Source organism: Salarias fasciatus, chromosome 3, assembly GCF_902148845.1.
Source record: "Salarias fasciatus chromosome 3, fSalaFa1.1, whole genome shotgun sequence".
Taxonomy (NCBI): domain Eukaryota; kingdom Metazoa; phylum Chordata; class Actinopteri; order Blenniiformes; family Blenniidae; genus Salarias; species Salarias fasciatus.
This window is the reverse complement of record NC_043747.1, coordinates 6245902-6256899: the sequence shown is the minus strand read 5'-3', so window position 1 is coordinate 6256899 and position 10998 is coordinate 6245902. Positions and strand designations below refer to the sequence as shown.

The 10998-nt window shown below is 43.9% G+C and overlaps 1 protein-coding gene across 9 annotated transcripts in view; it reads right to left on the bottom strand.

Moving 5' to 3' along the window:
- Positions 1-7433: 7433 nt before the first annotated feature.
- The window catches only part of nrxn2b (neurexin 2b), a 686522-nt gene continuing 682957 nt past the window's right edge, over positions 7434-10998 (bottom strand). For 8 of the 9 annotated variants that reach the window (XM_030088531.1, XM_030088536.1, XM_030088533.1 and 5 more), the window contains one exon: positions 7434-10095. In XM_030088531.1, coding sequence (XP_029944391.1) covers positions 9176-10095 — 920 coding nt within the window. In that variant the 3' untranslated portion in view covers positions 7434-9175. The remainder of the gene's footprint in view (positions 10096-10998) is intronic. The other variant, XM_030088537.1, reaches the window with a different exon arrangement.

Here is a 10998-nt window from a genome sequence, read left to right as displayed (position 1 = left end):
ATTGAATATTTGATGTAAAACACTGTTTTTCTGCTTAATTTTATTGTAAGAGGAACTGGAATTATAACAAACAAAAGAAAATTTTATATATAGAGAGACTTTGATGGAACAAGACAACAACAAAGCAAACGTTCCTCAGAAGTAATCATTTCTTGCTGTATTTTCCAAGAAAACGGTGGTCCAGTCCCCCCGACTGCCAGTAATTTCCTCAAAGCACACTTTTTTACTGGCCTTGCTGCTTGTGAGGCAGAGTGTTGTGTTTTATGTCTTGCCAGGTGTATATTGCTTTGGATAAAAGTACCTGTTCCATGAAAATGTCAAATTTAGCTCAAAGCGCTGCGGTTCTTGTGATCAGCACACAGACCTGCCAGTGTGACTGTAAGATTTAACGTCTGTGGGACCTCATCAGGACTGTACACCGCAGAAAAATGCCTCTGATATTCTGATTTTATGTAAATTATGGTACTTGCACATTAAAGAAATGAGCTTTCTTTGGTTTTCTTTCATGTGGCGATGGATAGATGGAGAGATCTGGATCTATCTATCAGTGCTGATCGTGAAAGTAGGTTATCATCATTGTTCTTAGTTTTTGAGTTTTATTCATAGGGAGGGTCTCCATGTCAGGTCTCCTTCAAAGTTCCAACCACTCGGAGTTGGTTTCCTGAAGATTAAAAATACCTAACTGCACTGCAATGGTCTTCCCACTAACCAGATTATTGATTAATGTTTGAGTCTCAACGTGCACGACATGATCTGCCACTTTACTGGGAAGAACTTTGCGGTTTATAGTTTTTCTGAAGGACACTTTGACAGATGGGACGGTACGATCAAAGCGGGACGACATTGCAATCAGTAGCTGACCCACTCCACCACCTGAGCCACAGCCACTCAGGACGAGCACCAGTTCCTCCAACAAAAAAAAAAACAAAAAAAACAGCAAGAGTCCTTCCAGTGACTTCCCGCATCAGCTGAGCAAAAAGGTCCAAATCATCGAGTGAAAAGACTCGTTCATCTTTTCTTGAGTTTGCAGATGACTGTTGGTCACCGGTAATATTCGTGTTTCAGTAGGTATAAACTCGGCCCCTGGGAGCCGTCTACTTCCTGCCTGTCCCGGCTGAGTGGACGACTAGCAGACTGTGTCCTGTCAAAATGTCTGCGAGCACTGTAAATTCTCAGATTGTGGGTCTGCCTCGACTGTGTCCGGGCTGAGATTTTCTGCCGTTCCTGCCACGCCGGTTCAGTTTTCGCAGGACGATAATCAAGGTGATCAAGGACACGCTGTAAACATAAACAATAGGCTTGATCCGTGCTCGTACAGGCAGGAGAGTTTTGTCAAAAATCAGGCCTGAATCACCACTACAGCCTCAGAGCACTTACCCCTTCCGTCGCCGAAGCTCCTCCGCCTGCATGTTTGATTGGAGAGGCGGCGAGGGCCGCGCTCAAGCCGCGTGATTGCTCTTTAAAGTTTGGGACATTAGCACGCTTTCGCCTTAGCATTTTAAACATCCTCAGCCAGCTGATTGGATACTTGTGATGATTTCGTTTGGTGGACCGAATTTTACATTTGGGGGTGTGAAGGAGGCTCCGATCTGAGAGAACCAGTTGAAGTGAACCAGAGGCAATAAATAAAATAATAATCAATAGCTGAGCTGACAGTGATTCGTGTGGGATGTGTGAAGGTTTAAACCTACCTTTGAGGAATATATTTTAGGACTTGAAATCTGTTCAGGTGTTAACGTTAATATTAGACGTGTTGATGATTGTGATGTCTTCCTGAAGTATCATGGGAAAGCAACACTTATAGATCTCGACAGAACATCTGCGTCTGTAAAGGTACACAACACCCAATCATGTAAATCAGCAAGGTTTGAGAGCAGAAGTCTGACTGAAAGTACAGAGAAAAGCAGAACTGTTCCAATGAGCCGCCTCCAGAGCCGATGGTGTCATCCTCCCTGAGCTATGCCTGCATTTTGTTCTGCTTCAATGTTTTTTTTTTAAAGAATATAAGTTAATATAAAGGCTCAATTCAAAAGTCCTTTAAATTATTAACAAAATGAGGATTGCAATAATCTAAAGTCACATTGATATTTATCTATTTATTTATTTATTTATTTATTTATTTATGTATTTATTATTAGTCGGCCTCTGTCATATTTACATGATCACTGTCACATTTGCATGATCACACTGATCTTTAATGACTCTTCATATTCTGCATCTGGACTCAGTCACCTTGTTGTCTTGTGGTGTGTTAGGCTAATGGCTATCTGTGTCTCTTCTGACGCCCTGGTTTGTGATTGGATACCTGGATTCTCGGCTTGCACGTCCCAGATCACTACCAGCTATGTTCTCTAACAAAAGTCCACAGAATGCCCTCCTGCAGGTGTCATAGCTGGTCGTCTGGAGTATCGGCTCTAATTGAAGGATCGTTTATCTTTGCTCTCTCCTCCTTCTCTCTACTCCTTTTTGTTTGCTGGTTTGTTCACTTTTTTGTGTGCTTTACTCTCTGTCTCTCAATCTGTCTTTCTGTCCCCCTATCAGCTCCAGCAATTTTATGTAACCGGTACTCAAAATAGATAAAATAAAGCAAACAGATGCAGGATTACTATTGCAACAACACATCATCAATAGGGTAAAACTAACCTGTCTCATGACGGTCTAATCCCAGCTCACATTCCCTATTAGTGGGTGAACAATCCAACGCTTGGTGAATTCTGCTTCACAATGATAGGAAGAGCCGACATCGAAGGATCAAAAAATGATGTCGCTATGAACGCTTGGCCGCCACAAGCCAGTTGTCCCTGTGGTAACTTCTCTGATTTCTCCTGCTTAAAACCCAAAAAGTCAGAAGAATTGTGAATATATTTCTATATATATATATAAAAATACAGTGCTGCACAGTTGAAGTGCACCATTACTGTGGGTGAAGCTTGAGACAAAGCGGAGCGTTGAGAACCTGTGTTTAAAGGTTACTGATGAAAGAAAATCCAACCATAATGGCTTCAGTGGTCCTTATGACTTCTTCAAGTTTAAATAGTCTCTTCTTGATAGCCTCCCTTCATTTGTTCCAAATTCTGTTTCATGTGAAGGAAATTTTCGTTGCTAGAGAACCTGCCTGGAACTCTCCATCTGGACCTGTCCATGATTACGAACACTGATCATGTCTTTTGAACAGATAAATAGAAGTGGTCAGAGTGAAGAGACAGAATTCTGGACGTGATTCCAGAGAGTGGGAGGCCATACGACAGAAGACATGCTGCCATTTGAGTGGAGGAACAATTTTATCTTCCTCTGATATCTAGATTCCAGATTCTCAAGGTGGCAGAGAGACGACTGTACCGTGTCCGCTTGGGTAGAACTCTGACATTGTTTGCATCTGGTTTGAAGTCCACCATCATTAACTCGACTGTTTCTTAAAGTCAACTTGATTCTGTATCATAAACCATTGGAATATAACATCTGAACCTGACTTTTTCGTGGGTTGTTCCCTCTGGAGCAACACAGAAACTACCTCAACATTTGACATCTGGAACAATAATCTTGTGATTACAGGTTGATAGCAGCGCTGGTTAGAAGTTCAAAGTACAAAACAGTAAAGTTTTGAAGTTCTAACCAGTGGTTGGACTGAACCACGTGTTTGGCTTCAGTTTCCGATTGGTACGAGGCTTTCTGAGGATAGTGCCATTGCAGCTTCGGTAACAAGTTGTTGCTTTGCCCCACGCTCAACTGAATAACCCGTAGGACCAGGCGCTGTCTTCAGTCTGTCTTTCCCTCCTGTGCCCTGCCCAGCCTCGTTGGACCTACCAGGTGTAGTTCACAGGGTCATCAAGGCCCACAAGCTCCCCCACCCACAAGAGAGGGCAAGACGATCCGGAAGGTCTGGTCTCGCGCCAGCTGCTTGAGTTTCTTACCTGTCTCCTCTTGTTCTGTTTGAACACTTCCCATTCTCTGACTCCTCTCTAATGTGCTTCACCGAGCATGCTTCCATCAGTACCTTCATGTCTAGACATCCAGCTTTTCGTCTGGGGTTTTCTTCGTGTTTCATTGTGTTGTGACCAGTTTCATTCTCTGTGACCTGCCTTTTCAGTTACCCTGTTTGTTTGGGGACCTGCTTTTTGAAAGAAAACTTATTTTTTTCCCCCCAACTATTTCTTCATGCATTTGACTTCAGCCAGTGACTGTGACGATAAATAGAGACTAATGAGGAAGTTGTCCAGCTGGAGCCGTTATGGAAGTACTTCTGACCGACGCGATTCGGTGGGCGTTAGTTTAAGTGCTGCCGTGAAAGCAGGAGTCAAAGGCTTTATTTTACATCAAAAGCTGTTCGTTCCTGTTCTTGCAACAAGAATAACGTATTCAGCAATGCAATCTCCTTCATACTCTCTCTCAAAAAAATATATTTCTCTGATTGAGCCTATTCTACAAGGTCAAGACAGAAATGTGAGTTCTGTTGATTTCTACCACATCTGAACCTTCTCTTCAGTGGCGGTCCTGAACATATTCTTGAGGTAGTTAGAGACCTTTATGAGGATGTTAGCACATCCAAGGAGGCAGAAATATAGAAAAAGCCACTCTGGCTCTAAAGTGATGTCTTTTTCACTCTATGAGATTGGCTGATTCAATTTTCCACAAGGCTAAAGTAGCCGAAAATTCAACCTTATTTGGAAAAAAATTGCCAAAACAGTCCCTTGAAACTCATATCGAGTGAAGTAAAAATAAAGCTGGCAAATCAAATACAGATCCTCTCATTGGTTTTAGCAAATGATTCCATCCGTCCAGTACCCGACGTCAACGATGTTAGGTAGGAGGCGTTGACGCATTAACCACTTTGATTAATTGATAATCCCTTTGGCATGTTCTGGAATTATTTTGTGCTTATATTTTTAATTTTCTTGCTAATAGTTGAGACTTAAGTCCACATAACTAATTCTGAAAAAGGTAGAAACTGAAAACAAAAGAAGTTCCTGACATGGATTCAAGCTTAAATCCCCCTGTTGCATTTCTCTGATAGCATAAGGGATTTTAAAAAAAACTTTGGACTATTCTAAGATATATTCAGAGTAAAACACCTTGTGGTTACTAATCCTATCATCCATCCTCACACTGCAAAAAAGGAAATCTTCTTATTGCTCTGCCAGCGAGTGTAAATAACTTTATCCATTTCCTCAGGCAATTTGGAAAATGTATCGACTCCATTAAAACTTTCAGGCTCTTGAATCAGAGCTGTTTCAAAGAATGATGTTCTGAACCTTGCGTGATTAAATCTTTCTTTTAAAGTCAGTGCAAAACAAATTTAAAGATTTTTTTTTCTCCCCTCCAATTAGACTGTAGACTGTATTTTACTGAGATCTGGTGGAAAGACGGGGATTCCAGTGGCTGTGGCGTCAGCTCTTGCTGAGGGATGTCACGGATGAGGCCGGCAGTCGTGTCCATGTGGAGCAGCAGTTGAATTTTTTTGTTTGTAAAAGATGGAATGAAGATGATGGTTATTGCTGCGTGTGGCTAAAGACCCGTTTCCACGATAAGGTTTTCAAGTGAACAAAAACTTCTGTTGCGATTTTGGTGTCTGTTTACAGGACAAAAGCGCATGACTGACCACGGACCACTGAAAATACAACTTTTGGGAAAACGCTCCAATGTCCTCTCTGTGGAAACGGGGTAAAACACAGTTTTTCCGAAACACTGCCGTTGGGCCGTAGTAGCTACTTCTTCTGATGAGATGGACAGAAATTAGCGACAATAGCGGCCTCCAGAGGGTCCATATTCTCCTGGGACTTTGTGGTTTCAGAGTTGACAGTCACCTTAACAGCAATGAAATTTTGTCATCTGCCCAACAACAGCACCCACTAGTGGCTCGGCAGGAAAAAATCTGTCGTTTTCGTTGTTCAAACACAAAATACGTTCAGCGCTTAAGCAACATCGCAATGCCCTAATCCTCCCAACGGTCATGGTTTGTCTCACACCAGGCTGTTAGATAAGTTGGTAGAGTGGTCGTCTAATAATCATGTAATCATATAATATTCATGAAAGTGAATTAGATTCTCACATTATAGTGTTCACTTTTTGAGATATTTAGGGAAGAAAAAAAAGATACAACTCTTTATATATAGTCTCCAACTGTTGTTGCTCTCATAGATTTTGCAATAATGTTACTTTTTAATACAATAAATCAAGTCAAAATTAACTATTAGAGGGCACTGCGGCAACAAAAGGATCCAAAGATGTGTGTCTTCAGAATTGTAAAGATGAATTAAGATAATTTGGATTCATCTGATATCATGGTCTGGGCCCACTGGTCTCCTCAGTCAAATATTCTCAAATTAAAGAGAGAAAAGAAGTAATATCTGAGGATTAGCAGCCTCACCTGTGAGCACTTTACATGAGCAGTTTTACAGACCTTAATCAGGCAGACTGACTATCTATTGTTAACACAGCAGAAGTGCCAAAAATCAAATTTCTTATCCATTTTCACCAATTCATTCTCACTCAGCGCAGCATAGCAGAACCATTTTTCATCATCTTAGGGTGGGGTTGGGACTTCTTTGGGTAGTCAGAACTCAGCCTCCACGGCCTTTCACTTGAATTTAATTGATAATGGATCATCAATTCATAGCTCGATTACCTGCCTATGTAGTTATAACGTGACAGTATCTTTTATGAGACGTTTGATTAGTCTTTTTGCCTCCATACTCAGGCCAGATGACCAGTTTGCTGAATGAAACAAACTCCTCGAAGTTACTCAGTGTGCATTCTTCAGCGTGACACCTGCTAACTCAGTGTGATCAACCAGTTTCAGCAAACTACCAGCAGGGAATCCCTGGAGTTTAACGCCTCGTTTTACACACTTTTCATGAATCAGATCAAGTCTACGAACAGACCACACAACGCAGTGAGTAAGAAGTATATAACCAAGTGTATTCCCTCTGTTAATGTACACATATTTAGAGTCATCTCACTGGAACACTTTACAATAACATTTAGAAAGAACAGGAAGATACTGGGAGGAGTATGTTTGGAATGGAGAGAGAGAGAGAGAGAGCGAGAGAGAGGGAGAGAGAGAAAGAGAGAGAGAGAGAGAACCAGACGAACATGACGGGAGACTGAATCAATGGAGCTCATCGAACGAAGCGGCTGCCATCGCGTCTCTCTCGCTGAATAGACAGAAATAGATATAAAACAAAAAAATTTAAAAAAAAAGGGAGAAAAAAGCAGAGGATGGATAAAACCTGCTTCCTCCAGGAGGTATGGAGACGTACAATCTGCAGTACAGAGAGAAAGGAATGGATGCAGGACAAATAAAAGAGATGGATGACAGATGGAGGGTGGAATGAAAGAGGAGCTGCTCTCCTCTGGCGTCATGTTCAAAACCCAAATCACATTTGTTCAATTACCAAAAGAAAATACATAGAAATTTGGGTTTCCCAGACTCATAGTTATTTTTTTTATACTCCAAACAGGAATGATAGTAGGGAAAACACATTTCTCTTAGTAATGGGATGAGAGTCAAATATTTAGACATTTCACAAACTTTTTTCTGGATTTTTCTTTTCTTTTCATGGTACAGTTTTCTTTTCTTTTAATAGAGTTGAGAAAATTGGAATACTAGAGTTCTGTAGTACGTCTTCCAGGGAACTGCTGTTCACCTTATTTTATTCGTGTGCTCTTCCGATAGAGTTTGCTTTGCCCATTGGCTGCTGTCAGTCCAGTCAGGCTAAAGAAAGGAGGTGGGGGGGCAAGGGCAGGAGCGTGGGCGAAAGACACCGGCGCCGTTTCAGCTGCGAGGTATCTCTCTCCGCACCGGGACTCCAGCAAGAATGGATTCAGAATTTCCCTTTAACGTCTCTCTTTTCTCCAGAGAAAGGAAATGATTAAAAAAGAAAGGAAAGAGCGAAAGTGACCGAGTCTTGCAGCGAGGCGTGCCTTCAGCCGTAGTGTTCATGAGAAGGGGCGGGGCTTTTTTGGGAAAACGGGGCGGAGACTGGGTGGCGAAACCATTCCGACATCAAAAATCCTAAAGTCCGTTTTGCTTCGTCAGCAAACTCACTTTCAGACTCGCTCACGATTTAGGTCCATAGGTTTCTCCAACGTCTATACATATATTTATAATTATATAGAACAGAGTTCATCTGGATTGCTGGAGGTTTTTTCTGTTTTTCAGTGATTAGTAACTGTAAAGACGTGACAGTTCCTCTGGTGGCCCACTCGGGGGCGCCCTGCAGCCCCCAGAAACACGTGACACAGATCTGCTGGAACGAAGGACGACCAAGGGGATTTCTTTTGGCCTCGACAAAGTCTTTTTTGGCGGCTAAACGTACAAGTTAGCATCCGTTGGTAGGTTGGAGCGGTGGTATCTCACAGAAGTTGCTACGTTTAACGTTGTTATGATCATCAGTCATGGTCGTATTTTTTGTATTTTAAACTCCACAGAAAGAAAAACAGTTTATTTTATCTCTTTTTCGTAAATGAATACTACATGCTTGAAACACGGCAGAGTTTAACGTTGCATCGGCTGCTGTGGACCAGAGACGGAGACGTGAGGAAGAAGAGAGAGAGACTGAGAGAGATCCGACGCCGGGTCGCTGGCGGAGGTGGAGAAGCCGGGTTTGACACAGTCGTTCTGTTAGCTGGCAGTATATCAACTTTACAGAGGGGATGTCACGTTGCTAATTTCAACCTCGTTGGAAAATATGTCGACACTGTCTGAGGTGACGTTGCACACCGCAAGTGAAGCACAGACCTCCACACGAATACTGATGGTGGTGCTTGCTGCCTACAGTACTCCAGATATTAAATGACTTGTCAGATGTGAAAACATAAATCACTGTTAAATCAGCGTTTGGTACACGGTTGTTGGCACAGTATATGTTGAGCTCTGAGGTGGAATAGCCTTGCCTTGAAATCACACTGCGGTTAACATTAAATCTAAGTTTGATTCGATGAAATCAACCTCAGTAATGCTGGAAAGGTGTGACCGGACCTCCATGTTTGTTTTGCGGCCATTCTCTCGACTTGAGTGCAACGGGTGTGACCACCTGACAATACGGATGTCGAAACAAATGAGCAATAGTGATGTGGTTGTTCTGCCTCATCTCAAAGTCTCTCCTTCTCTCTCTCGTCTCGTTTCCTTTCCTAAGTACGTCTGCCATCTGTCTCGGTGTGTCGCGGCGGCGCTCCCTCACACGTAGTACTCTTTGTCTTTGTTCTTCTTGTTCTTGGTGACCGTCTTGGCAGTGCTGGGCTGTTTCTCCTTCACCAGGGCTCCGTTGCTCTGCGTGGCCGAGTTGCTGATGTAGTTGCGGCTCTGGTCCACCTGGTAAGACCCTTCATCGCGGTTGCGGTATTTGTACATGGCGTAGAGTAAGATGAGGATGCAGAGGGCGGCGGCCGCCACGATGCCCACCACCATCCCGGTGGTGCTGCTGGACTGCTGGACTTCCACGGCGCCCGGGAGCCCTCTGTCCGGAGACGTGGGGTCTGGAGTGGGAACATGGGGGAAATTTGGCGGATACGTTATTCCGGGGACCCTGCGGTGACCCGGGTCTGACGAGGGGTGGGCTGGCGGCAGCAGCACCTGATCCCTGTTGTTTATTTTGCCGGCAGGGATGTTGTTGCTGTTGCTGTTGCTACTGCTGCTGCTGCTGCCGCCGCCGCCGCCGCCGACGGCCGACTTGAGGCGTGGATTGAGCTGATCGGGGTTGGCGGTGGGGGTGGAGGACAGGGGCGGGCGGTGGGAGTTGGGGAATCGGGAGAAGTGGCGATCACGGGGGTTCTGGACACCGCCCTCAACCGCCGGGGGAGGGGGGAGGACAGTCCTGTCGGTGACCAGGGGGGAGTTTTTATAATAGTCTTCGTCATCTGACTCGGTCATCTCCCCCGAGCCGTACGCCGACACCTCGATGGGCTCTTCGCAGTCCTCCTGGTCCAGGGGGCAGGGGGGCCGGCCGTTGGGCAAGGGGAGGGACTCTTTGGTGGTTTCGAGCAGGGTGAGGAAGGGGCGGTAGGTGGTCGGGGGCGGGGGGATTACTGGGTAGCGGGTGGCGATGGATGGGGGGTCTAGGGAGTCCACCGTTATTATGGGCAACACTAATTCACCTCCTAGGACAAGAAAGAGACAACGAAGGGAAACAAATGTTAGAGGGCAGCCGAGAAAGAAACCACCTGCAGATCATCAGAAGAAAACAGTGAATACAGAAACACCAGTATTAGAACATTAGAACAGCACTACAGCTTAACATGAGGTTAGTTACACAAGTTTAGTCTGTGCTATTTAAAAAAGGTAAAATGCTTTCTAACTCTGAGCTGCAGTATCATACAAAGTGAAGTAAGAAAACTAGTCTGTCCTGCTCCTGCTCCTGGACTGTTCTTACCTACAGCTACTGATAACACAGAGCTAAAAGCAGACTACAAATTACACTGAACAACGTAATATCTGACTGAGCTACACAAGCTAGCCTTCATTCTGACTGCTCTAGCGCTCAGGTGTCTCTGCTGTGATTGGTTAAATAAGATAGCAAACCACGAGGTTCAGGTCACTTACATCAACAAATTGGCCGCATGATTTTTGCATGAAAAAAAAAAATTACAAAAAGAAAGCTGTGTAAGATTGTTCTCGGATAGTAATCAACAACCTCCCCACCCCCGCCTTTACCTCCTCTCCTCTCCTCTTTTATTTATTTATTTATTTTTTTTCCCACTGGGTGAGAAATAAGCATGAATGTGAAACAAAAAGGAAAGAATAACCCTCCCATTCCAATTTTGTTCATGAAGAATTGTTTCAATCCTTTTTTCTCTCCCCCCACCCTTTGGGCATGGTGGTTTCTATGGCTCATTGCTAATTAGCTTAATCTGTATGCGGACCCCGAGGAGCCGCTGCAGGAAACTGATGCCCCTAATTTCTAACCCAAACTCTCGGTGCTCACTACAGTGCATTGAGAGACACATTATCTCATACTTCTTTTTTCTCATTTCACATTCCCACATCCCTCCCAAACAGGAAGC